The 27,810-nt window shown below is 39.2% G+C and overlaps 2 protein-coding genes, 2 long non-coding RNA genes and 2 other non-coding genes across 8 annotated transcripts; 2 read left to right on the top strand and 4 right to left on the bottom strand.

Annotated features, from left to right (window-relative positions):
- Positions 1-3,527: 3,527 nt before the first annotated feature.
- On the bottom strand, positions 3,528-5,129 carry LOC143718590 (uncharacterized). Of its 2 annotated transcripts, none has more exons than XM_077209606.1 (3): positions 5,053-5,129; positions 4,113-4,262; positions 3,528-3,923 (listed from the first exon to the last, which is right to left on the bottom strand). In XM_077209606.1, the coding sequence occupies exons 1-3, from the start codon at positions 5,066-5,068 to the stop codon at positions 3,652-3,654; spliced, it is 438 nt and encodes a 145-aa protein (XP_077065721.1). In that variant the 5' UTR covers positions 5,069-5,129; the 3' UTR covers positions 3,528-3,651. The 2 variants fall into 2 exon arrangements, with proteins under 2 accessions (XP_077065721.1, XP_077065722.1); XM_077209607.1 differs by having other exon boundaries at positions 4,869-5,120.
- An 823-nt stretch (positions 5,130-5,952) lies between these two features.
- LOC143718468 (uncharacterized) lies at positions 5,953-7,934 on the top strand. Its single transcript, XM_077209529.1, has 7 exons — positions 5,953-6,054; positions 6,438-6,616; positions 6,882-6,948; positions 7,059-7,226; positions 7,310-7,427; positions 7,540-7,631; positions 7,734-7,934. The coding sequence occupies exons 1-7, from the start codon at positions 5,953-5,955 to the stop codon at positions 7,932-7,934; spliced, it is 927 nt and encodes a 308-aa protein (XP_077065644.1).
- A 583-nt stretch (positions 7,935-8,517) lies between these two features.
- On the top strand, positions 8,518-9,665 carry LOC143718488 (uncharacterized). The gene is made up of 3 exons (XR_013196400.1): positions 8,518-8,845; positions 8,988-9,164; positions 9,248-9,665. It is a non-coding gene; the product is annotated as an uncharacterized LOC143718488 (long non-coding RNA).
- Positions 9,666-22,373: 12,708 nt separating this feature from the next.
- On the bottom strand, positions 22,374-25,030 carry LOC143718487 (uncharacterized). 2 transcript variants are annotated; one of them, XR_013196399.1, is made up of 4 exons: positions 24,702-25,030; positions 23,841-23,942; positions 22,706-22,783; positions 22,374-22,509 (listed from the first exon to the last, which is right to left on the bottom strand). It is a non-coding gene; the product is annotated as an uncharacterized LOC143718487 (long non-coding RNA). The 2 variants fall into 2 exon arrangements; XR_013196398.1 differs by lacking the exons at positions 22,374-22,509; positions 22,706-22,783 and adding an exon at positions 23,148-23,258.
- A 2,021-nt stretch (positions 25,031-27,051) lies between these two features.
- trnan-guu (transfer RNA asparagine (anticodon GUU)) lies at positions 27,052-27,125 on the bottom strand. Its single transcript has one exon. It is a non-coding gene; the product is annotated as a tRNA-Asn (tRNA).
- Positions 27,126-27,251: 126 nt separating this feature from the next.
- On the bottom strand, positions 27,252-27,324 carry trnak-cuu (transfer RNA lysine (anticodon CUU)). The gene has a single exon. It is a non-coding gene; the product is annotated as a tRNA-Lys (tRNA).
- Positions 27,325-27,810: the final 486 nt, after the last annotated feature.

Genomic DNA, 27,810 nt, shown 5'->3' with positions numbered 1-27,810 from the left:
AATGGTAAAATCTTCAAATATCATTTGTGACATTTGTCTTTTATATTCACGTAATCCTCCTTGACTGTGCAACTTCTGGTTGGTGGGTGTGCGTAGTGTGTGAAGGGTACAAAAACTCTGATTGGTGAACTTCAATCGGTCAGTGGGTGTTAGTCTTGTACACTGGCTGTGCTTACCTATCAGGGGTGGCACAAATTAAATAGACATTTGGAATATTGAACTGAATCAAATCATACACATTAAAAAATCGTATTGGAAATGGTAATCGCTTTATCAGTCAGAAAAAATGCAATTATATATTGTGCATCCCTAGTCCCATTCTCATTTTATTTTATTATACCATTACAGTATAATAGGCTTCACAGGAATTTTTTGAGTACATTCTCTGAAACACACTTAATTACCTTTTATCTTTAAAGCTTTTCAAATCATTAATGAAAAAAGAAAAAGAAAATGATTGCAGAATACTTCCTAGTACATAGGATGATGCATGTCTTTAATCCCTGCATATGATGTGTCTTTCAGTGTGTATTGTGCCATTGGAGATGCCCAAAAAAATATGTAGTTGTTCTCCGGGATCGTTGAGTGTCAACACAGGAAAAGTTGTTGCTGTGGTTACAATGAATGGTAAGAATAAAATGAACTTAAGGGAACATTCCAGATCAAGTGGCTTTAGCGTCCAAATCACATTCTGGGCAAAGTGCCCATAGGGACCTGGGTTGGACTTTAACCTGATTCCACCCCTTAGGGCTCTCCCACTTGCTTCCTGACACTTTTCATTGTCCTATTTGAATAAAAAAAAAAAAAACAAGGCTGTGCTATTGGCTTTGTAAATGTGTCCTGATCTATTTCTATTCAAACATTCCCTATAGTGGTCTGTGCTGGGCAGGATTTTCAGTCCTGCGCCCCCCCGTTCCCACAATATTCTGCCCCGTTCCGCAATAATGTGTTTTATGGCTCGTTTCCACTGAGGGGTACGGTACGGTTCAGTACGGTACGGTTCGGGTCGGGTCGCTAAACCATGATCGGGGCTCGCGTTTCCACTGCCAACAGTACCCGACTTGATAGGCGTGGTGTATGCCGGAAAGTAGTGATAACGTCACTTGATAGACGTGGTGGATGACGGAAAGTCGCTTGATGTCATTCACGCGCGAAGAAGAAAGCTGAAACCGCAAACAACAATGGAGGACATACAGCAGATCTTGTTCTTGCTTCTCGGCATGTGGCTGTTTGTCACAAGGAGGAGACAAGCTTTGTTTGAACAAAGGCTGCAGGCTGCAAGGAAAAACACAGCCGAAAAATACAGGGGAATTCGGGAAATGTTAAGGAGCTGGGACGAGAAAGACAACCGCGCAAGTCAAGACAAGGCAAGACAAAAACGACGGCGCAGGAGGGTAAGCTTGAGCTAAGCTAAATGTTTTTATGTCGTATATTACAATGTATTTTGTTTCATGTACTGTAATCCGTTAGCTAAGGAATATTCTTATAAATCAAGTAACCCTCCAGTACGAATAAATAAGTACAATAAGCCCTGCCTACGAAACCAGGCCTATTGGTCTTTAAACTGTAAACTACATTATATTAACTGTATTATATTAATAAGCACTGTGAAGGTTACATCTTAAAATCATAAATCTTTCTCATGAATCTGTATGAAATCTATATTATTACAAGTGCAATACTAGTTGTGGTTAATGACTGATTATATGTAAATTTTGCGAAAATAGTTATATCTGCAAGCTATTTTTTCTTTGTGCTTCAATGACACCACAGTGCTATTCTCTGGTGCAGTATATTGGATATTGTATAAAATGTATATATTTTATTTTGTCCAAGGTAACACTTTCAATGTTGTAATTTCCCAAATACTTTGCATTGTTTCATCTGGCCTATGATAGTTGCACTAATAATTAAAGGACCTGAACACACCCACCATCACTGCTACATTGTATTAACATTTTGTTTGCTTTATGTGTTTTTCTAGATAATCAATCTGATGCAAAATCGGCGCTGCAGACCAACCATTTGGACTTTCAGCCGCTCAAATGACTGGTGGGATGTGATCGTTTCAGGATTCACACACACACAGTGGGTGCACAACTTCAGGATGTCTGAAGAAACATTTCTGTCCCTTTGTGCCATGGTGCATCCAGCAATGGATAAGCAGGACACGAACTTCAGAGTGTGTGTTCCCCTTAAGAAAAGAGTTGCCATAGCACTATGGAAGCTGGCAACCAACAGCAACTACAGAAGTATTGGCCATCTTTTTGGAGTCAGCAAAACAACAGTGTGTCGGTGCGTCCAGGAGTTCTGCATGGCCACTTGCACATTGTTAGTTCCAGAACAGATATGTTTTCCTGACCGGCAGAAGCTTAAAGAGATGGCAGCCTACTTTGAGAACCGATTTGGGCTTCCGCAGTGTGTGGGTGCCATTGATGGGTCACACATACCCATAATAGCCCCAAAGGAGTACCACTGCGATTACTTCAACAGAAAAGGCTGGCATTCCATCATCCTGCAAGGAGTAGTTGACGGAAAAGGACTATTTTGGAATGTATATGCAGGAATGGCTGGAAGTATGCATGATGCTCGGGTTCTGAGACTGTCCACATTGTGGGAGTTAGTCGAGCGTGGAAGCCTTTGCCCAGCTTGCACCAGGAACATCAGTGGGGTGAATGCTGGCTATTATGTGCTAGGAGACTCTGCCTACCCTTTGCAGAATTGGCTCCTAAAACCATTCCCTGACAATGGCCGGCTGACAGCAGAACAACTGACCTACAACAAGAAAGTGTGCAGGGCTCGGGTGGTGGTAGAAAATGCTTTTGGGAGACTCAAAGGGAGGTGGCGGTGCCTTTTGAAGAGGAATGACAGCGACATTGAACTGGTAAAATCCATGGTGTTAACTTGTTGTGCTCTGCACAATCTTTGTGAAAGACATGGAGAGGATTATCAGCACGAATGGGATACAGCTGTTGCTGCAGAGCCTGTGGTGCCACTGGCACAGGGTGTAGAGGAGGAGGGCAGGGATGTACGCGAGGGTCTGATGCGGTTTTTGAACAGTTAAATCTGTTGTACAGTTATCAAAGGCGCACCTGTGTAAATGCTAGGTTGTTTTGTTTACATGTTTTGATTGATTTTATGGACCCAAATAAATCGATTTTACATTTACCCTGCCTCTTCATATTTTGTAAAAGAGAGAACTTATTACTCTCTGCAATACCCATGTAGAAGAATTAATTCATATTTTGTTTGCAATGGGTTAATTTTAAAATCATATTTGAGTACAGAGTGAAATTTTTGAAGATTAGCTATTGTAAAGTAACACATTACCAACTATTTTGTATTTAAGGCAAGCATATTCTCCAAAATCAACATTATCATTAACAAAAGGTGTCGTTGACACCAGATGACAGGAACGTTAATAAAATGACATACATTTATAGCAGTGTTTTGCTCCTGAAAGACCCCCAAGACACATAAGGTTATGAAAAAGTACTTTAATTTGAAAAATCAAACAAATGCTTCAGTACAATGTGCTGTGCAACAATAATAGAACAAAACATGTGTAAACGAGTGCAAACAAAAAGTAAACGAGTGCAAACAAAAAGTAAACGAGTGTAAAGTGCTGTGTGAAAAGCACTAGTGGCTGGATCATGGCACAGGGTCGCGGCGACTACTCAACGCCTGCACCAGCTGACTGAGTGTGCCGAGGAAGGCCTGATTGAAGCTTGCAGACTGCTCCATGTGTTGCCGAGTTATTTCAGCCTCATGCTGCCTTGCCTCGCGGGCGTCCTCCAGCATCAATTCAAAGCGCCGGTCACGACGGTCCTCCATCCTCTCCAGCCACTCCTGCTGCCTCTCATCAGCTGCCTGCATCTCAACCAGGGCCGCAACAACATCCTGTTGCCCCCTTTTCCTCTTGCCTGGAATGCAAAAAAGACAGGAATGTTGGTTGTTTAGCGAGTCATTTTTATCCTTGTAATTTGAGCCAACCAATATAAGGGGGACACATCTAAAGTACTACAATACAATGTCCAGATTATACTGTATATGATCTCTACAATACTGTAATAATCAGTGTGTAACTTTTCACTCTGGTGTTCATGTCTTACCGATGGTTATACGCCGAGGTTCACTCGAAGTTGATGGAGCAGATTCTGGTGGTGGTGTCGGTGTTGATGTCCTGGCAGGCGAACTTGAGCTTTCAAGAGTGGACATCTCGTCAAGTCCCTCTATTTCCTCCTGACAGCTAGGATCCTCAACTGAAAAGTTACACAAGTCACGCTAATTACACAAACTGCAACAATACTGTTTGAGATAAATACAGAACATACAACGTAGTAGGACTGAAGTCAATTTACAGCAGTAGACAGTAACAAAGCATTTTTACTTCGTCAATATACATAAGTATTTTTTTCAAGTATCTATAATTTTATCAGAGTAACTTTTACTGCACTACATTCCAAAGCATAATATTTTTACTTTTTACCCCAGGACATTGCTGTACTGTTAAGTACAGCAATGTTGTGGGGTAAAAAGTACAATAATTTAAAACTTTAAGCCCATTGAATGTAGACATTTTTCCCCGATCTCACTCTGATATTTCACAATTTTCTTACCTAAGCTCTATCATTAGACCCATCTTTCTTTAATATATATTTTATCTATATAATTGATCTGTGTTGTATTATTTTCATGTTATCACTGTTAAGCTGCTTTGATACAATCTGTATTGTAAAAAGCGCTATATAAATAAAGGTGACTTGACTATTTAGTTGAATATCTTTAGTAGTATAGTAAATAGTAGTTAAATAGTTTTATGATTAGGGTAAGTTATCTGTACAAGTTAACGTTTACTGGACACGTACGTAAAGTTACTCCGTTCACCACTGGCTAATAAACTAGCGTTTTGCTAGCTTGCAAATTATTTGTTGGTACCACACTGGCTGACTGACAAACAAACAACAGGTTTGCTCAAATGTTGTGCATTGCAAGTAAGCTTTCCCGCTATCGTTGTATACTTTTTCACAAGTAAAAGTTATAAGAACTTACCGGCAGGCTCCACCATCGACTCCAGCAACGCGTTGGCCGTATCGATGCCTCCTTCTCTCCCCAAACTCGCCGGTCTGTGTCCGTATATTGCGTCCATCATTTCTAACCACTTCCAATTTTTTCTGTGAACACCACTCCGGCTGTTGTGGTCTTTCACCTTACGGTAGACACTCCGCAGTTTCTTGCTTTTAATTCGGCACTGCTCGGACGTCCGCTGGAAACCCTCGGCAGCCATCCTCTCAGAAACATGCTGAAAAACCTTTTCGTTTCTCACCATGCCATCCAGTTCCCTTTGCACCCTTTCTTCACCGATGATACCCAGGAAGGTCTGCACCTCCTGGGTCGACCACGGTAATGTTAAGCTGCGCGGCGACATTATTTTGCAACGGTGTTTTAAAAATGGCGCCTCTTGTGTTGTCGACGTTCCCCTTGTAGCACGCGCAAGTGACAATTCTCTGTCAACCAATCACCGTTCTGCAGTGAGTCTAGCTCCACCTTTTATTACCGTACCACTGTGCTAGGTACCCCAACGAAAGGGTACCCAAAAAGTGGTACGGTACGGTTCGGCTTTTTGGTACCATTCACAACTTTTGACAGTGGAAACGCAAATAATTGCGTACCGTACCGAACTGTACCGTACCGTACCGCTCAGTGGAAACGAGCCATTAGTCCCGCTCCTGCCCGCATCTATAACCTTATGTGCATCTCCCGCCTGTGAAAGACCCAGGATAGGCAGGAGGGATGTTCAGTTTTGTGTTCTGTCTCACAAAAGAGGCACTTGACAAATGAGAAAGACTGCCAGATGTCTGATTTTAAGTTTTATTAGTTCTGAATGTACTACATAGGTGATAGTAATGTAGGCTACTTTTCCTGATTTTTCCAGGACGATATGATCTCAGTATGCCTGAGATGAAATGTGAGGCATGCAAAGCCACATGGAGCGCTGGAGTGGATGACTTAGTCCGTAATGACTACTGGCCTGCTACCCTTCACTTTTCCACGGTGAAAAAAATCTAAATTCGTACACTAAATGTACAAAAGTATTGGAGCAATTTATCAACTCAATCACTCAAAACATTAGACCTGTGTATAAGATCAAGTAGTGATGTCACATCATAGTCATGCAGTTTGCATTCAGAAAAAAACAAATAGGTCCATAAAGACATTGGTTAAGTTTGCTGTGGGAGTCTTTTTTTGGGGGGACTTTGGTCGTGATGTTTTTTGTCCGTGACATACAAAGAGCCAAAAGATTTCCAATGAGGCACTGGGCTGAGCGGCTGCCTGTGGAGGCTCGATGCAGGAGGATTTGGTGTCACCTTTGACCTTATTCACTTTAGTTAACTTAACTGTGAATTATGTTGACATGTTTTACTGTTCTGAAACAGACTGGGAAGATCACAGCAGACAGCTTCAGAAAAAGCTTTTTGGAGTGGGAGGCTGTTAGATTTGAAGTGGATAAGATCTGCAGGGAGGAGCATTTTATCTGTCCTGCATGCACCCCAGACATGCTTGCTGTTTCTGTGGACGGAAATCGCAAGCACTACCGCTTTAAGAGCGCAGCAAGGTACTTACAAAATGTGCGTAATTTGGCAGTGTTGTTAAAGTAACCTTTGCTGTGTCATATTGAAGGTCAATGTGTACCTTTCTTTCATTTAGATCTGAAGAACAAGCCTTATTTTATGGCATCTTCATTGCAAAAGGATTACATTCATTCCAACACCAACCATGTAAACTTGTTGTATTTCTAAAAACACCACCAATAACATTTTACAGTTGACATTGTTTGGGTGAGTCCTGATTATTTATATCAACCTTTTTCCATGTTGTAGGTCTCTGGAAGAGGTGTCTGTGGAGGGGAGTGGTCAGCTGCCAGGGAAACTTCTCAGAGATCCTCTAGTAAAATTAATGAGGAGGGACTTGAGCTTGCGGTCTGTCGACATGGAGTTTTTCTCAGCGCTCTCAACATGTTCAGGGGAGAAATATATGCTTATCCCCTCTACCTGCAGAACAAGCTGGCAAATAAGTCAATAAGCTTTTTTGCCATGGATGTAACCTGCAAGTACTGGCCCTACCTCAACAAAGTGATAAAAAGCTGCCCGGAGCTCCAGCACCTTCTGGGCATGAAACCATTCCTCTCAGTGTTTCTTGCCAAAGCCCATGATTTTAAATGCGAGGTAAGAAAACATTACCATGTTATTAACTGTCCCTAAACACCTGCAAAGGTATGTTGGCAGCTTTTAAGTATTTTCTTCAATAGGTTAAATGGAGTGGAGCTTACCAGAAAGGGGCCGGATTGACACTTGGGGAGGAGGTTGAGCAGTGTAACGCCTTCCTCTCTAGGATTGCTGTGACCACGAAGCACATGTCCAAAGCAGGTAAGGTAACACACACTGCACTACTTAGATTGAAAGTGTTACAAGAAAATTGCAGCCAGTGAGGGACATGTGGTACAACACAGATTCGTGTTTTTTTTTTTTTTTTTTGCAGGACGTACAGACATGCTCACACTGATGGCCATGCGCTGGAATCAGCAAAAGTTTAATAACTTAGCTGCTTCACTTGCCTGCCGATATCAGAAGGTAGGGTGAGTTTTGTTATTTTCTTATATTGTAAATACCTTCTATTGTATATTTTTGTAGGTATAAAATTTTTCTTTTGTTTCCTTTTTTTGTTATTTGAAGGCCACAAAACGCCTGGAAAGCCAACTTCAGGACCTGGAAAGCATGAGAATCCAGCTGGCAGTGACACAGGTTGAAGTTGAGGACTGGGTCACTGATATTAAGGAGTGGGCAGAAGCTGATAGTTATACTATTATTTCAATGTCTCAGTCCTGCAGAATAATGGGAGACATGCTTCTGCAAGTAATTACTGTTTCAAAATGAAATCATACACTGTTTTCTTGGTCATGTACTTGTGCAATTAAAATACCAAATTTTAGTATGTAGTGCATGCACACTGGAAATCATGTCAAAACAAAGTGCCCTGAAAGTACCTGAATGGTGCACAGTCCAAAAGTTGGAACATTGGACATTTCGGTCACACTTTATTTTAAGGTGTCCTTGTTACAGTGTAATTATACATTTAAGTACAGAGTAATATTAATTAACTACATGTACTTACTATAGGGTTAGGGTAGGATTAGGATTTGGTTGAGGGTTAGTTACATATAATTTATTGTTATTACTATTTTAAGTTCATGTAACATATGTAACAAGGACACCGTAAAATAAAGTTTTTCCGACATTTCTTGCAGTTAGCGGATCCCATCTTGGCTACGTTGTCATTTTCTTTGGTACCCCGTTACATACTTCCTATACACGCTAATAAATATGAAATGATTATTGAGACTCACCTGTCCTTCCTCCAGGAGCTTTTTTTTTATAAAGAAAAAAAAAAAGAAGCACAGAGGGATAATCCTTATGACTTCCCTTGTGGCGTTCTGTGTTACACTGAGACTTAGCTCGTTTCAGTTACTGCCATGAAAATGTAAGTGAAATGTTTACACTTCTTTTCTTCTCAGCAACAACATCCCAAAAGAATGCCGATCTTGACGCGGTGACCAGTAGAATGGAGGTGCTGGTGGCCAGCATTAAAAGAAGGTCCCAGCGCCTTTACAAAGACACCGATGGCAGGAAAGGTCGGGCCCGGATTCGGCGCAAAATCAGAGAGGCGAAGGCCATTCTTAGCTCTGTCGTTGAAAAATACAACAGTATGGTTCCAGATACAGAAAGAATCGTCTTTGACATCATTCTCTCTGACGAGACAGTTTGGCCATGGCAACTTTCACATGGTGGTATGTACACACATCTGTTGACAATTTTGTTTGATTCACATAGTAGCACAAAACCAATTATGCCTTATCCCAGATTATCTCAAATATTATTTGAAAAATAATCATACTTACAATTTACTTATTTTCCACAACTGTATCCCAGACGCTGTAGATTTGAAAACCAAGAGGAAGGCGTTTGATGTTGTGATGGCAATAAGGAGACTTGAGGAGGAGAAGAAGATTGTTCTTTCTGAGATGGCAAAGCATTGGAAATCTCTCTCCACTCGTGCAGACACACTCAAGGAGATGTCATCCCAGCCTTCCAGTGAGGCATTGCAAAGTACGTATTTAAGTAATGTGTTGTAATACTATACTCTACATTGTAATTTTTTGTCTGATAATTTTTTGTTTTACTCCTATAAGGTGAGCTGTGGGCTCTAAATGAAGAAGGGATCAAGGGTTTCCTCAGCTTAACTTTGAGAAAGAAGCAAGAAGTCACCAGAATGATGAAGCATGCAAGAGACTGTTATGCTCAAGTTTTGACTGGAACAAGTATGGACTTCCAGAATGATTGGGATGGATACGACAGTGATTCTGAACTGTCAGATTGAGGACTGTCAGTTTGAGGAGCTCTCGAAGTGATAAATGACCATTAACTCACTTTTGGTTTGATTTCTTATATTTGTCAGTGTTTCCTTTGTTTGTTTGTTTTTAGTAGTGGGAGCAGGTCCTAAAAAATCACCAGTTAAAGCTGCCGTCGGCAAATTTTTTTTATCATATTCAGTGAAATCGACACTATAATCCGACAGAACAAAATTAATAAAGTGGTTTTAGAAAAAAACAATGGGAGTCAAAAGTATTTCTACCACTTGTGCCACTGCGAATGAGATTGGATGTGCAAAAAAGAACCTAACTGCATGAAAGTCACTGAGACCACAACAAGTGTTGGGCAAGTTACTCAGGAATTTCTCCTGTAAAAGTTATAATATTACTTCACTTATTACAGGAAATTAAAAGTTACTAGTTACGTTACTTGTCACGTTACTATATTACTTTTACTATCCCACACCCTGCCCCTTTCTAAAAAGTGACAGATAACCTGTTTAGTCCGCTTATTTTAGAAATGAATCCACTTTACTGGAACAATAATTAACATTAGGAGTCAACAATCAGCCAAACTTTACACATTGCTGTCTCTCCGACCAGGTGATGGTATACAGAGAAGCAATGTGCATATTTAAAAATAATAAACTGTCCCAACTAATAGCTATCTAATGCTATTTAACTAATAGCATATTGATAAGAGCAGCATGGAGTATGTTTTTTTTACAAAACATAACGTTTCCTAACATCACTGGCTGAAATAAAAAATAAAGCAAGTCAACTCTGATTTGTGAACTAATGTTGTTCTGCACGTGTATTTATAAGAGCAGTATTTAGTGTTTTTACAGAAGATTCAACTTTGCTTAATACCACTCTCCTGACGAGTGCATGCATCACTGGCAGTAGCATCCTACACCCCCAGCACTAACGTTTATTTTTATAAGTTTTACATGGCTGCTTCAATAAATTAGATTTAGAATTATTAGCGATTGTAAACCTTTTGCTGGTCGCACAAAGCTTACAATGGATGACAATGTTCTTTGCATCTTAGACTGTGACACAATAATGGCAATACGTAACAGCCGTTGAAAGAACACATATCTAACCCATTCTCCATTCTTCCTTGACTCCTCTGCCCCATGCCTTTCAGAATCCTGTGGGTAAAATCACGTTCACTACGTCCATCTTTTTTTACCGTCTAGGTTGATTTGGGTTGCATTTATTTTCACTTTGGCCTAACTGCATATTATATATTATATTTGTGTGTGTTCCATGTCCATTTATAGGTTGGACAAGACTCAACCCAGACCAACTGCCTCGAGAAGAGAACTTCATCCTACATTTGGTGCCGTGTGACCAGTCACCACAACAGGAAACACCAGCCACACCATCACAAAACCAGGCTCCATCCCTTGACACACCATCAACCCAGACTACATCCGTCTGCACGTCACCACACCCGTCAAGCAGCACACCTGGCTCTCTCCACCCACGCACCACTACACTCAGCTCCACTCATCCAGAATTCAGCACACCTGGCTCTCTCCACCCACGCACCAGTACACTCAGCTCCACACATCCAGGAACCAGCACACCTGGCTGTCTCCACCCACGCACCACTACACTCAGCTCCACTCATCCAGAATTCAGCACACCTGGCTCTCTCCACCCACGCACCACTACACTCAGCTCCACTCATCCAGAATTCAGCACACCTGGCTCTCTCCACCCACACACCACTACACTCAGCTCCACTCATCCAGAATTCAGCACACCTGGCTCTCTCCACCCACGCACCACTACACTCAGCTCCACACATCCAGAATTCAGCACACCTGGCTGTCTCCACCCACGCACCACTACACTCAGCTCCACTCATCCAGAATTCAGCACACCTGGCTCTCTCCACCCACGCACCACTACACTCAGCTCCACACATCCAGAATTCAGCACACCTGGCTGTCTCCACCCACGCACCACTACACTCAGCTCCACTCATCCAGAATTCAGCACACCTGGCTCTCTCCACCCACGCACCACTACACTCAGCTCCACACATCCAGGAACCAGCACACCTGGCTCTCTCCACCCACGCACCACTACACACAGCTCCACTCATCCAGAATTCAGCACACCTGGCTCTCTCCACCCACACACCACTACACTCAGTTCCACACATCCAGGAACCAGCACACCTGGCTCTCTCCACCCACACACCACTACACTCAGCTCCACTCATCCAGGAACCAGCACACCTGCCTCTCTCCACCCACGCACCACTACACTCAGCTCCACTCATCCAGAATTCAGCACACCTGGCTCTCTCCACCCACGCACCACTACACTCAGCTCCACACATCCAGAATTCAGCACACCTGGCTCTCTCCACCCACGCACCACTACACTCAGCTCCACACATCCAGGAACCAGCACACCTGGCTCTCTCCACCCACGCACCACTACACTCAGCTCCACACATCCAGAATTCAGCACACCTGGCTCTCTCCACCCACGCACCACTACACTCAGCTCCACTCATCCAGAATTCAGCACACCTGGCTCTCTCCACCCACGCACCACTACACTCAGCTCCACACATCCAGGAACCAGCACACCTGGCTCTCTCCACCCACGCACCACTACACTCAGCTCCACACATCCACCTGGCTCTCTACACCCACCCCCCTCCACCTTAAAAAAAAATACAAAGGACACACTGGATGACATTCTAAAACTGTTGGATAACTTTCTTTGCAATTACTTAGTTAACTTGACAAAATGCTGTTGTCTAAGTCACAACATTGAGCAGTATATTTAGGCATCCTGTAAATACCTTTAGCTTGAAGTGTCAGTCATGGATCTTATTTGATGACTATGATTCAAAATATGCAGTATATAAACTACATAAGTATATAAAAAAAAACTAAACAATGAATATATTTTCACTCCTTGTTAAAGTACAACATTTAAATAACCTACAATGATACAATGTCTTTGTCTTCCTGCCACAGGGGAGGACAGAACGTCTTTATGACTGGCAGCCATGCACAATGTGGTATGTTAAATAGCTTTTGGATATGTTTGATTACATGCATTTTATTATTGGGCTCTTGGATCTCTCTGTGCTTGGATCTCTCTGTACTGGCAGAGAGCATGCACACCAATGTGTCCCTGAGCAAGACACTTAACCCCTAGTTGCTCCAGAGGCGTGCGACCTTTGACATAAACAGCAATTGTAAGTCGCTTTGGATAAAAGCGTCAGCTAAATGAATAAATGTACTGTTTCATTTGTGGAGATTGTTGACAAGCCATTGTCGTGGGTAGAGATAATTAAAGAAAAATGGTAATGCAAACCGTTTTTATATGCTGTTTAAAATTGTGAGGATACTGATATGTTGTACTGTGCATCCACAGCCATATGAAACCAAAAGTGAAATTCACTATTTAAATGTAACTATGGAAAGGCCACTAAGTAGGAATGCATTATTTAAACAACATTTTTCCAATAATTCAGCTAGTCTTCATTCCAAGCATTTTTCAGACCAACGTACATGGGCTGTTGTCTTTTTGCTTAGGTCAGGCTACACAAAATTTTTAGACACAACATTTTGACATTTTAAGCTGCTGCGCTGGACCCATTATTGTTCCACCTGCCAGCTGTATTGTGGCTATCTAAAAAAAAATATATATATATATATATATATATATGATTTTTTTTTTTTTTTCCATGAGCAACAGTTACTGTGAGTAACACTGACATACCATAATGACCGTGATGTTTTATATCTTGTTTAAAAGTAATCTTACGCACAGGGAAACACACCAGATTAATAATGGGTTCAGCAAGACCTTCCTCCAACTCTGGCACAGCTCTAGTGTGGAGGTAGGTCTGGCTATGCAAGACTAGGTTAACATTATCATTTTATCGCCTCGTCCCCACTCTGGAACAACAGATTCTTGATGCACTTCACAACTCTGCAAAGTATTGTAAAACAGTAAATGTTACAATCATGACAATCAATCCAATGTGTATTATACTTACCAATTCTCCTTCAACTTCCCTTTCTTTCTTTCTTTGTTTTTCTCAGTGGAAAGACCTGGCCTCCATCCTGGCAGCCAGCCTGATTCCATTCCCATGCAGCTAGCCTGCAAATATGCAACATACATTGCAAATAAATAAAATGTTGTTTTTGGTACTACATTTGTTGTTCATTTGCCATTTCTGTTATTCATATCAAACTAGAGTTTAAGCTATGACATTTGAACTATACCTAACAAAATAAACGAAGTGTACTATGTGACATTTTCAGATTTGTCTTTTATTATGAAGTTTGGCGATCTATGACATAACTAGTTTAAGAACTGTTTTTATCAAGGGGATGTTTGAAAACTTTCAGTGAAACTTTATTTGATAATCAGTAAATCCACAATCAGAATTTAATATGGACATAAATCACATAAGGAGAGTTAACATGGACATTAGCAAAGTTAATAGCCTATTGAGACTTTGATAAAGGTAATCTATATCTGTATAACAAGAAGTAAAAGAAAGGAAATTATATATACATATTTACACATTTATGAGTGATTTGTAGCCTTATATTAGTGAGTTTAGCCTATTACAAACATCGTGAGTACGCACTGTAAATTTTTTAATTTATGATGGGTGATTTTCAGGTCTGTCCATATATCATTGACCATACACTGACATTGACCACGTAATTTACATAGCACAGCATTTTACACAATACACGTACAACATTACTAAGCACACGGGAGCACTTTTATTTAAGTCATGGCGTCCGAACAAACGTTTTGAAATTTTAATTAAACAATATACAAATGCCTAAAGCTCCTTAATTACACTTCCGAGGTGTAATTAAGGAGCTACTTTACGTAACTCCCGCCGAGAGTGAACATAATCATGAAACGCGTGTATATAGGCCTACTTGCTAAAATCGCCTCAATAAATCACTTTAATAAATTCTTTACTTTTTCTAATCATACAACACCTAAATACAGTGTACAAGTACTAGTTTGGCTGTACAAGATATTTAATATATTCAGTGCATACATCTTTTTACAACCCTATTCACAGCCTAACTTTGCAAACAGGAAAAACTGCAAATACGATACTAATTAGTATCAAGTGGCATGGGGCGGCTAGAGGGAATTATAGTTTAAAAATATATGACTCAATATACTGAAATTGAAATTAGTAAATAATGATGTAAGAGTACACTGATGGGTTAAAGCTGATGTGAATCACATTTGTGTAATAAATTTTCAAATACCTTACTGTTAAACAGGTGAAAATCAAGTTTGACCATTTTTGACAGCACCCACTCTTGGTGACTCTATCCATATGGGTATAATCATGTAGCCGAAGTCAAGAGCTATTTATAACAGTTGGTTTCATGTATGTAGCCCCTTCTGTTCCTGAATGACAAGCTTTCCAACATGCACCAAAATCAAGGTTCAGAGGTCAATATTTCAAAGCAGGAGCCATTTACAACCTTCAGACTGACATATGTTACTCTCCATGTCAAGCCCTTTCCAACAATATATTTGTTTTAGTCCTACGACAAAGTTTCAATTTTAATTTTTCATGGACACAGCCTTGGCTCAGGCATAGTTTCAGTGAGGACTTTGAGGCCCCGACCTCAATTTTTATATATATATATTTTTAAATTTAGTATTATAACAATACTGCACGTATGTACTACAGCCAAGCAACAAACAGACTATTTGAGTGTTTTGGCCAGAATCATAAACTTATGAACATCAGCATTAGTCTAAAAGATGCAATTAGGTGTCCAAAAGTACTTACAAATGATGTCAGTGGTGGATGACATTTTCAGATCATTTACTTAAGTAAAAGTACTAATAATTTGCTGGACAAATACTCTGTTACAAGTAAAAGTAAAAGTCAAAATAACACATTCATAATGTTACTTAAGTAAAATTATGAAAGCATAATCAGGAAAATGTAAAGTATTGAAAGTAAAAGTATTCAAAGCTGAAAGAAAAACGTTGTAATATTATTATTAGTGATGTTACATTTGAACCGAGGCGTCGGAGCTTGTGTCGAGAAAAAATGGGCGTGCAAGATGAAGCCGCGATTCGAGGCTTGTGTTGTTAGCGTGAAAATCACGTGACCAATGACAAACGAGGCCTCGGTTTGTGTGGATACGTCATCAGTTCGGTCAGAGTGTCGCTACGGATAAAGGGGATTCGAAACTCGCGCCACCTTGTGGGTGTTGTTAGGATTAGTAGAAGCAGTAGTAGTGTCAGAGAGTCAAAGAACTCTCATTGTTATTTTCGTTATTGAGTCATATGTTAGGGCTGTTTATTATTACATTATATCAGGTTAGAATACGTATATTATTATTTTTAATATAGCTATATTATAGTCTTGTTATATTATGAGATAAGATTATTTGGATTTTTGGATCTGGACTGCTTTTTGTTTTGGATCGCCCTTTTGGATTTTTTTGCTTTTTGCGTCTCTTCCTTTTTCCTGGTAATTGAGCAGCTAGAAAGAGGAGATCCTCCCCTGTCTGGGCTCAACAGAAGCATCAGTATCCTCATTTATACCAACTGGCACTGGCATTTTTATGTTCCTCTGCATCTGTTCCTTGTGAAAGGATCTTTTCCAAGGCTGGAGAGGTTTTGTCCAAGAAGAGGAATTGTCTAAACCCCAACACACTTAAAAAAAATCTGTTTCTCAATAAAAATCTATTGTAATCCTTCCTTCACCCACCCCAAACTGCAGTGTTGCAGTTTGCTCCTCTAAATCCCCAGTCCCATAAGCACAACACTGCACTAAATCTAGTAAAAGTTCACTCCACAAAAAACTTTTTCCACCCCAGACTATTCTGTTGTAGTTTACTTTATTACACTCCCTCCATCATAAGCACTGCATGCAACACAGTGTCACTTTTGTTGTTCACTATCCCAACAATTTATGAATAATTAATTAACTGTGTGTGTGACAGTTGTCTCTGTACAAGTAAATTCAGACAGAGAAAGATAGGCTACATCTTTTATTTTATACCCAGGCAATGGACAAATGTCTGCTCAGGTCTTTTTATTATTGCAAATGAAAGGTTACAGACATTAACAGTGAGAAGAAAATACATAAATAAATGAAACAGAACGGGGTGGGTAGTGGCTTTATATGGACATCATAAGTCTGCTCAGGTCATTGGTCCAGAATTAATTAATTTGTCTGCTACTTCTTTGCACAGTAGCTAGGTGTCACTAGTGAGCAATGCTGGATGAAGCTTCGAGTAATGAACCTTTGGGTGAAGCAATGGGCTGCGAGGTCTCAGTGGTTCAGGAAGCCTCATTTTGCCATCACTAATTATTATCGTGATATTATTGTACTCATGTGCTAATGTAAAAGTAGTTGGTTGTGGTTGAACAATTTTGTCTCTGACTGCATGAGATGATTATTTTCATTATGGATGAATTTGCTGATTTTTTTATTTTTATGAATTGAGAGCCCATAGCCCAAAAGTAACACCCTCACACTGCTTGTTTCGTCAGTCTAAACCTAAAAATGTTTACAAATATATACTAAAATAATCAAAAAGAAAAGAGGAAAATCTTCACATTTGTGAAGCTGGAACCATGAAATGTTTTTACATGACATGACTTAATTATCTAAATAGCTGGCAATTAAAGTTCTGTCGATCAACTAATGTACTAGCTGTACTTGTATAAACTGTTGAGTACCTTAATTTATACTCTTCTTATTGTTTGTGTGCAAAACCCCACCGTTGTAAAGCTTCACATTAAAAGCATTTAACTGGCAAAACACAAGTGACCTTTTATTTTGAAGTAGTCAGGAAATGCAATCTGTTTTTTTTTATTTTTTTATTAAATGCTCGTAAAAGGGAAAAAAATGACATCAAAAGTTATTGTCATAACATAATACAATGGAGTCCTTCAATCCAGATTAAGCTCCTTCAGTCTTTTTAATCCAGATTAAGTGCCAAATCCTTAAACACAGCCACTGTTCTTATAGCTTTTACATTTTTTGAGAACTCAATAGATTCAAAATACATTTTCATTTCAAGTTTAAATCTTACAAAAAGAGGATTGCATTTAGAAAATTTACATTTGTGAATATGAAATTTAGCTAACAGAAAAATAAGGTTTATAAAATAAATATCACTTTTCTTTTCACATTCATGAAAACCAAAAATTACATTTCTATAGGAAATGTAATCTGTTTGTGAGATTTACACGTCAAAATGCGTCTACACAAGACAACCGTCATGTTCAACAGTTTTCTGAAAAGAAAATACACAGGAACAAACACCAGTAATTTGTACTTAATTACAGTACTTGAGTAAATGTACTTATTTACTGTCCACCACTGAAGGATTTAATTGGCATATTAAGTTCACACAACAGACAATTCAATCAAATGGGTTTATTACAGTGGTGCAAATGTATGTTTCAATCAAAACAAAGACATTTCTTTATAGTTTTACAGGATGTAAGTGAAAAATGTTTGGATTTGTCTGTCTGTATGTACATTTAGATGATGTCATATGGAAAACATAAAAGAAAAACATCTATGGTTTCAATGCTATTTGACAGTATTCAGTATGCTATAACTACAAATAACAAAAAAATAATATGGGTAGTATATGCATATTGCATACAAATACAGTATAAATCCACATACATTATGGAAATACCAAAGTACATTAGAATTATACTTGTTACAATTACAGACTGCCATTGAATCTTCATTAGATGTTTCAAGTAAGCAGTTTTGGTCTGAAACCAGCAAGCTCAAATGTTAGAAGAGATAAATAAATCAATGTTTTTCTATTTTTTTAAATAAAAATACACACAAAATCTACAAAAACTTTCCTGTAGATACTTTGGTACAGCTATTTAAAACAAAGGCAAGGCAAGATTTTTTGTACAACTCTCCAGTTCCTGTGTGTTGTTTGGCAGTGGTCTTTAGGTGTCTTCTTCCTCAGACTCAGGGCTGGTGAAGCCATTGTCATCCCACTCCTCAATGTCCTCCTGTATGGAAAGAAAATCCAATTCCATAGTAGCTATACTGCTGTATGCATTAACAGCCTGTTTGTGTTGACTTCTAAGTGAGTGACCGCTCCGATTGAGGACACTGTTGAGCCCATGTGTTGAGAAGCCAGTTGAAGCCAGTTGTTTCGTTGACCTCTGTCAGGGCAACGAAACCTGTAGAGGAATTGTGGAAAAAAATAGAAAGAGAAGTGCCTGATCACAACTCAATGTACAAAGTAGAGTTCCCTGGAGATCTATCTATCTATCTATCTATCTATCTATCTATCTATCTATCTATCTATCTATCTATCTATCTATCTATCTATCTATCTATCTATCTATCTATCTATCATAAACAAATACATAATACTAAAATCTAAAGATCTTGTACATACTGCAGGTTTTGATCCGCTCCAAAGTCTGTCCTCTGAGTGACTCCACTTCTTGGACTTACTTCAGAAGGTACTTGATGTGCTGAGACATCTCCTTTACCAGGATGCTCTGCTCCTCCTCCAAGCGTTTCAGCAGCATTACCTGGTCTAAGATAGATCTCTTCAACCTGAAGGTGTTGCCTTTGGTTGGGGAAAGGAATGGAATAGTGGACAAGGAATGTTTTATTTTACAGTATATAGGTTGTCCCTCTTTCTTCTGTTCCAACCCATGGCCTGTCACGTTAGCATGTTCACTCTTCCTAATGAAAACAATAATGCACCCACAAGCCAAAAAGTAAGATTTCACATCCAAAAGGCAATAAGAGACAGACCCAACAGACATGCCTAAACCATATCACTAAAAGTTAGTTGAACTGGTAATTACCTTGAAGTAATACAATGATAACTTTCGTAAGAACAGAACAGATAAACTTTGTTTTTTAATTACCTATAAAAACACTATTAAGTATTTATTATTATTTATTTAGGCTACCACAGCGTGTAGTGTAAGTGTAACACCAACCAGCCTTTGTCATGTATTTTGTGACAAGTGCTGCACTGGAGAAGAAAGCTGTTCACCTATAAAGAAAAGAATACAATCAAATTTTGGTCTCCATTACATAAAAATATTACCTACACACCATAGATCTTGAACTTGTGGTTTAACAGAAAACATGTGTGTATTATTCTAGAAATTTGGGACCCCTTACACATGCATGCATTTTGAATTGTTGAAAACAACTGAACTGCCTATTCTTTATTTTAACTCATACATAAAGAATGTGATTTATCCCTCACACCAGGTGTGTTACTTAGATGACAAAAAAGTACCTTTTGGTGTAATGGTTTCTATTACGATTCTTTGTAGCCATAGTTAAAATACTGACAATAATACCATACCTGCTCCACTTCCTCTACCACTGTGTTTCCTGCTCCATCCTGGCTTCTGCCACACCATCTCACCTGCAACACAGAGTGAGAAGTGTTATGTAGCAGTACTTCAGGAGTTTTGATATAACATCATCCAATCAGGCATAAAATGCACAAATGTAAAAATAATCATTTGCACTGAAGATTACTTGAATGTTATATCTACATTAATTCATACAATTATTTCTAAAACATCTCATGACCCAAGCTTTTATTTGGCGGGGAAAACAAAATCCCTGTCCTACAAATTTGAACAAGCAGCTGAAAAGCAGTTGGTGAAAGATAACACACAGCACGTTCTATTATCCGACCCATTATTTCCCAATAACTACAGCCATACCAGACTTAAAGTTATTGCATGTACCTCGCATTTTGCTGTATGGGCTTTGGCATGCAAGACGCTCAGGAATGGCCTCATTTCTGTCAATGGCAGAAGCTCTGGTAAACCCTCTGCTACTTTGTTAAGGTAGGGCCAGTACCTAAAAAGCAGGAGCAGCACCATGTGAGTGTAAAAAAGATCCATTTTTAATTGAAATCTAAAATGACTAACATAACTGTAAAGCTGAGAAACAAGACATTTTAATCATGGAGTTGGATTTGCAACATGACAATGAGAATTACCTACATGTAACATCCATACAGAAAAAGGTAACATTTGCCTTCTTTGACATCGGGTAAGCAAATATTTCTCCACGGTAATGGTTCAGTCCTCGTAAGAGAAACCCATGTCTGATAAATCAGAAGAAAATCTAGTGGTTAAGAATCAATTGACCCAGTAAGGCCTGGCTTAACACACACACACACACACACACACACACACACACACACACACACACACACACACACACACACAGACAGCAACTTGAATGCCCTCCTCGTCTATCTGAGCACCAGACTTTTTTGACATCTCTCTGCCAGCGGTGAACTTAGCAGTACCGCAGACAGCACTGTCATTTGCCTATAAAGTCAGTTTATAACACATTTTAAGGTACATAAAAACACAAAACAACTGTATAAACAACTATTATAAAAAACAAACAAATCAAATGTTCATACACTTATTATGTTGCCTCTGACAAGGTCAACAAAGGTAGCAACTTCCTCGTCTTTGGCCAGGAACAAGCCCTCATATATAGGTGGCTCCTCAGTCCTGTCCATAAGATAACATGCGTCAGTAATAAAAATCACAAGTACTACATTTACAATTTGTTAAAATGTAAGTTATGACACTCAAAGACAACCCGAATGGCTACTATTTGTGTTAGATGAGACTAAAATAAACTTCTGAAAAATACCTACACCTACCCTTTTGACTTGCCCTTGACTCATATGTTCAAACGAGGTGAAGACATCAAACTTGTATAGGGTCTGGCAGCTGGTGCTAGCTGGCCAGTGCCGATAAACGAGCAGGTCCTTCACCTCGGGAGTCCATTCTGCAGAGCATGATGGACAGGATTTCCGAGGCAAGTAGACATCATATTGACCTGTGAACAAGTGAATATAATGTAGTAAAGACTAAAATAATTTCAGTAATCAAATTGCAACAGATTGCCTTCTATACAGAGATACAAATATATTATATATTAGCTATTTGACATGGCATTTGGGCATTACCTGAAAATGACATGGTGATAAAAAGCTTTGCATTGCATACAGCGGTAAAGTTATTGTACAATAATACTTGCACAAAAAGGAGGGCTTTCAGAACAACACACCATTGATGGAGACCACAGAAATATGCTTCCCTGGAGTGATTGTGAGGTCATGAGTGCATTCAGAAATTGACCTTGGTGCAGGAACAGGCAGTTGACATACTGCAAAACAGAAAGAAGTTATGAAGGGTGTATTTACAGCTTCTCCTCAGTCCCTTAGATGCATTTCCCAAAACGCTAACCTCATTTTCAAAATAGTACTTTAAAACCCAACAATTAATCCAAACTGGCCACACCACTATTCCAACTGTAATTGTCACTATGTTGAAACAACATGTAAATGCTTAAGCACATTTTGAAAAATATTAAGACGCAATTGACTTAGCTGGTCAAAGATATGCTGGTCAGAACTGTCAAAACCAATCATACTTTTGTTATTCAGCTACTAAATTTCACACTTGCACTTTTGAGTTTTGAGAATAAGCTTAGAATGAGATTAGCATTTTAGAAAAAAATGTCTAAGCCATTTAGAAACACTGTTAAATATAAACATGTGCGCTAGCTACAACAATATTTGGGGAATTACACTATAAGTATGAGACAATTTGATATAATGCTAATTTTAACATACTTTGTTTACAAAACTGAGGCTGGCCATTTTCATCCACCACCACAGCAGTTGTAGGGGGAATGGGCTCAAGAAATCCATGAAACACAGCCTCTCTGTCATGGAAGACATTTCTCTTGTGGGCCTCTATGTCACAGGTAGCACAGAGAAACTCCATGTCCAGTGGTACACAGTCCAGGCACCTAATCACAGCTTCTACAGCACAGCATCTGTGACAATTTTGGATGAATACTCTCCCGGCTGAGAGCTTAGCATCAAAAAGCATAGGCCTAGCAGTTTTCATTCTCACATCTGTGAGAAGATGCCTTTGTTCCCAAGCAGAAACCATTCTGTCTGTTCCCTCCAGAACCTGACCTGCAGTTATGGTGTCCCTTAACTCGAGTCTTGTTTCTAAAAAACAAAAATATACATTCACTTGTCCTTAAAAGAGCTATACTCATGATTATGATCACACACAAGTATATATCAGTTATACTGTGAGTCTGTAGTGGAACTGACAAAACATAATGCTTGATTATGATAAAATAAATGGTGGAAATTGGAAAATGTAGTGTAATGATACTACTGTAACACTCAGTATTCTCACCAAGACTTGCCAACTCTTGATCTTCTATCTAAAGGCCTTCCTCATGCACAGGATCCCTTCTTCTGGATTGAGAAGCAGCTGCAGAGACAGTCATTTTGCTTAACCCTTTGATCAATATAACATGAAACCAATTATTTTTAAAATGAAAATATTCCATAAGGACTGGAGGCAAGGAAACTAAGCAACAATTCTTAAAACACAAGTAAGGATTATCAGTCGCATGCTCTTAAACTATCTTATATATGAGTAAGAACATTTTTCACAAACATTACAACACCATTTTGTCAAAGTGGTATCTAACTCTCATTTTAGAATATGTGTAACCACCAAAACACTATTTAATGAATTATCTTTATTCTTAGATACAGTAATCATGTTTTAGTAAAGAACAAACCTGATCCAGACTTAGGTATTTGCTTATCTTGACAAGCCTTACCCTGGCATCATGGAGATGAGCATAACTAATTAATGCTGCCATGTGCATCCTGCCATCATTGGGATCATCAAAGACCCTCACGTCAGAATTGAGGGACATCACATACAAACCATTATTCTATGATTAAACGTATGTCTTTAAATAGCAAGCAATAATCATATGAACTCTTTTAAAAATAACATGATTTACATGCAAATGGGACAGTTATCAGCAGTAACTGATCTGATTACTACAAAATAATCGAATATATGATGTCATGTGACAAGTCAAATTAGCCAAAGTCAAAAGGGTAAGTTATGAGGTGTGGAGAGAAATCATGTATCATTGGAACATGAACAGACAGGGACCAATTTGTAATAATTTTAATGAATACAATGCAATTAATATAAACTTTCTGAAAGTTTGTGGGACATCCGACTACTTTCCAAGAAGGGGTGCAACTGAATTACAAATATCGTGATAAATATGTACAGGAATCGAGGCAGTAGCCAATGACAGCACTAGGAGTAAAAGCTGCAGAATTATGTACGAGTATACTATATAAATATGTACGAGTATCGTACGAATTTGACAACTTATTAAATCATTATGAACTATATTCGTACTGATTGGGCTATGGGTTTTGTAAGAAAAGGTTTAAGAAACAACAAAAGCTTATATAAAATTTTTGATTTAGGGTTACAACCAACACATACATACCATTGTGAATATTTGCCTTTGCAGCTGTCCATCTCCTCGGTTTACTTGTCCTCAAACAATAATGAGCTGACTGAGTCCGAAAGGCCCTTTTGGTCTTTTCGGCTGAAAAAGAGAATCATTATGAATAATATATAGGATTATTTAAAGGAAAAAGTACCGATTTAACTTACAAATATAGGATGTTACATTATTAAGCATTAAAAGCATGCTAAGTGTTGTGGTTAATATGCATTTACAACAAATATCACTTTAAAACTACCAATACTGAGGTAAAAGCATGGTAAGTTTTGTGATTACTGTCCTTTACTACACCCATCACAGTAAAACTAAGGTTACTGTGGTTTAAAGCATGGTAAGTTGTATGGTTACTGTCCTTTTACCAAACCTATCACAGTAAAACTAGGGTTTCTGTAGTAAAAGCATAGTACGTGTTGTGGTTACTGTGCATTTACAATAAGTATCACATTAAAACTACCAATAGTGTGGTAAAAGCATGGTAAGTTTTGTGATTACGGTCTTTTTCCTACACTTATCACAGTAAAACTAATGTTACTGTGGTAAAAGCATGGTAAGTGTTGTTTTTACTGTGCTTCTACTACAAATACAACTTTGGAACTTATTGTACTACTTTAAACCTGATATGAATATGATTAACTTATTAAAGTTCTAGGCCTATAACGTCACGTGACAGCTGTTTAATCTCCCTGTTTTGAATTAGAAGCAATGAAACGCAAAACCTCTGTGGAGATTACAGATATAATGCAGTGACTGAACGTGAGCTAATCTGATTAATATCGACAAACAGAAAATACATTAGCCTATATCAAACATTATTAGGACAGCGTATTTACGACTAGTTACCAACATCTGGCACACGTGAACTACTGCCAAATATCGCGATGTGTCCGGAATGAGACTTCTTCAGCGCGATTTCCTACTGATAAAATATAATTTTTAAAATATCAATAAAAAACAAAGCAATCCAGCTTCCCTGGCAATAAGACCGAAATAATAACATTAAAATAAATACATAAACCATGATAAGACCTCGTGAATAAATGTTGATTAAACCGCTTCTCTGCAGCCTGACAGGCAGAAAGAATCGTGCTGTGATCACGAAAGATGCTTCCCATTGAAATACGTTAGTTTAAAAAACGGGCTGATATCACGAAAATAACGAAATAAATAGGCTAAATAAATAAATCCGTGTCAAACGAATCAATTGATTAAATTACGTGACCATTAAATTACCATAGACAGTAAAGAGACCAACAGTCGCATAAAGTGACGGCATCAGTGTCACAGTCAGTGACGACGGCATCACCGTTGATGGACAGTTGATTTCCTTTTGTCTAAATCCGACGATGAGGGATTAACATGAATGTCTATCTGACGGACCCCCGCGTCGAAAAACAACGTCAAGGGTACACCTCTTTCGTTGAAACTTGACGCCAGGGGTCCTTGGCCATGCGTCAGACATTTGACGAGTAGGGATATGGTCACCAAAGTTTACCCACTGTAAGCAAGGTCAAATATGGAAATAAGCTAGCAGTATTTCACCTATTTAACGATTACATTTTTGAAATCTGATAACACCAAGCATGCTTTCAAATTTTTAGAGGCTTCTGGACCCTCTTGACCTCTGGTCCTGGTAAGCCTGTTCATTTATCCACCCCTGCCTACCTCAGCTACCCTTTATACAGAAAATGTATGGTTTAGCTGGTGGGATCAACTGTTCCTTAATGGTGTCAATTAATATGAATGAAAACATGTCCCACCTTCCTACATACTTTGTGCATCACATTATCATTTGATGCATTGAAGACTTCAGATGATTGGCTAACCCACAAGGTGAATGGAAAGACAAACAGAAATAAATGTATACTTAGATTTATTTGAACACAGCTTTTAACAAAAATAAATAATAATTAAAATAAATAAAAAAACAGCATGACAGCATGTTAGGGTGGAAACCATTGAAAGTGTGTAACGCGGCTCCTCCTCATCTAAAGTAGTCACATCCGCAAGCAGGATGGCTGTGCCCGTAACGGCAAACTTGACATCTCATAGCAGGTATTTAACTCATTGAATTACAGACCAATGTGTGACATTACACATGGTTGGCACCTGGTGAGAACTGGCAGGCCGGCTCCCATGTCTCTTCCCAGATTTTTCCACTGTAAGTATCAGTAAAAAGTAATAACATTAGAACAGTGAAAAACAGGAGCCATTTTAACAATAGTTTCACAGCATAAATATTTTCAAAAAATATTGTACGGTCTTGTATTTCATTGTTTTTATAAAACCTATACATATATAGTGCTTGATGAAATGTAACAGATAAACATCAGCCACTCTCATAGATAAAGTCATAGAAAGTCAATAGCTGATATCAGTCAACAAGGGTGATCTTGGCCGATACTGATGTTCTGCCAATATATTGGTGAATGTCTACTTCCTACATAGACATTACACAGGGGGAATTATGCATAGTACTGAAAAGAGCAAGTGGCTAAATCCTGTAGACAATATTTGACACTGCATTTAATCCACCCTATACCAACAGTGTAACCAACAGTGCAATTAATATACAGGTGGGTCTACAATTACAATATTGTGCAATATTTCAAGCAATTTTTGTTGATTTAATCTTGATTACAGCTCATGAAAACCAAAAAAATCATTCAACTCACTATATTATAATAAAGAGGAATACAGAAATGTCGACCTTTTGAAAATAAATGAACAAATCTGACTTATCAAAAATTGTTAATGCATACACTCTATACTTGGTGTGGCTGCTTTTGCACAAATTACTGCATCAGTGTGGTGTGATATGGAGGCTATCGGTGTATGGCATTGCTGAGTGATATACCTTTATCCACTACCTATGAGTTATTACGGATGCTCGATGGTGTTTTAAAAGGAGTTTTGAGCAGGACCTCTCTGGAACACAGGCCTCCACCACCAGGAACAAAACATGAGTATTCCATCCACGCGCCACAGCAAACATAAGCTGATGTAAACTTTCACAACACCCGTTGTCTTCTCTGAACACAAAGCAACTGAACAAGCTGTAAACGCTAAAAGGGGCCAAGAAACGTCGTGTCATGCGTCCGAAATGACACGGATGTGTTAGTGGACACACGTGTGCTAAATTCTGCAGCTGTGTTGGTGGTTGCATGGCCGGACGTCAACGAAAAACACCATTCGTCCCTGGGTGGGCTCGAACCACCAACCTTTCGGTTAACAGCCGAACGCGCTGTCCGATTGCGCCACAGAGACCTACGGCCAGCCAGTCCATGGGTCAGCTTATAAAAAAAAGCAGACCTGGACTTTTCCGGCAATGGTGGACTCGCTTTCCACGCTGGAAACCGAGACCCCGTTGGGAAGAGAGAGGGCTAATAGATGCGCCCAACGTGGGTCTCGAACCCACGACCCTGAGATTAAGAGTCTCATGCTCTACCGACTGAGCTAGCCGGGCAACTGCGGTGACCTGCTTCGGGCTGGTCGCCGCCATTATGTGTGCCTAAATTGCGCCCGTGAAAGGGAGCCTCACATTTCGCACAGGCTTGGCATAGCCTCTTGTGGGTAAAGTCAGGGTTAAGCCTAGAGGTAGGCTTAGAGTGTACTTTGTTTGTTTGAGCCATATCTGTTGTTGGGGGATACAATTTGACCCAGTAGAGCAGGCCAATAATATGCACAACCCGGAGCTAAAGTTCCGTTTCGGTCTGTCGAGTGAGAGAGTGGTTACCGAAGGCAACCTTCTCCAAATATCCAAAGGCAAAAGTGAGTCATACAACAAAGAGTTGGAGGGACACAACCTCCAAACGGAAGCAAAAACGCTAGCACATATAATCCTATGCCGAATCGATTGACCTGATGCCTTAGAGCCTGATAGGTTACAAGTTACCGGTGCCCTCTATATGAGAACCAAATCCACGTTCGATCAATGTCGGAAGTTATTACG

Source organism: Siphateles boraxobius, unplaced genomic scaffold (assembly GCF_051911475.1).
Source record: "Siphateles boraxobius isolate OS27281-9 unplaced genomic scaffold, OSU_SipBor_1 61, whole genome shotgun sequence".
In the NCBI taxonomy this organism is placed as follows: domain Eukaryota; kingdom Metazoa; phylum Chordata; class Actinopteri; order Cypriniformes; family Leuciscidae; genus Siphateles; species Siphateles boraxobius.
Note: the sequence above shows the minus strand (reverse complement) of the source record. Positions and strands in the feature narration are given on the sequence as shown.

Excerpts from the sequence above, each read along its gene's own strand:
- LOC143718590 (XM_077209606.1), bottom strand. Across the intron at positions 3,924-4,112 it reads ACCTCGGCGTATAACCATCG|GCAAGAGGAAAAGGGGGCAA; the intron begins GTAAGACATGAA and ends TTTGCATTCCAG.
- LOC143718468 (XM_077209529.1), top strand. The coding sequence starts at position 5,953 with ATGCCTGAGATGAAATGTGAGGCATGCAAAGCCACATGGAGCGCTGGA. Across the intron at positions 6,055-6,437 it reads CTACCCTTCACTTTTCCACG|ACTGGGAAGATCACAGCAGA; the intron begins GTGAAAAAAATC and ends GTTCTGAAACAG. Across the intron at positions 7,632-7,733 it reads TTGCCTGCCGATATCAGAAG|GCCACAAAACGCCTGGAAAG; the intron begins GTAGGGTGAGTT and ends TGTTATTTGAAG.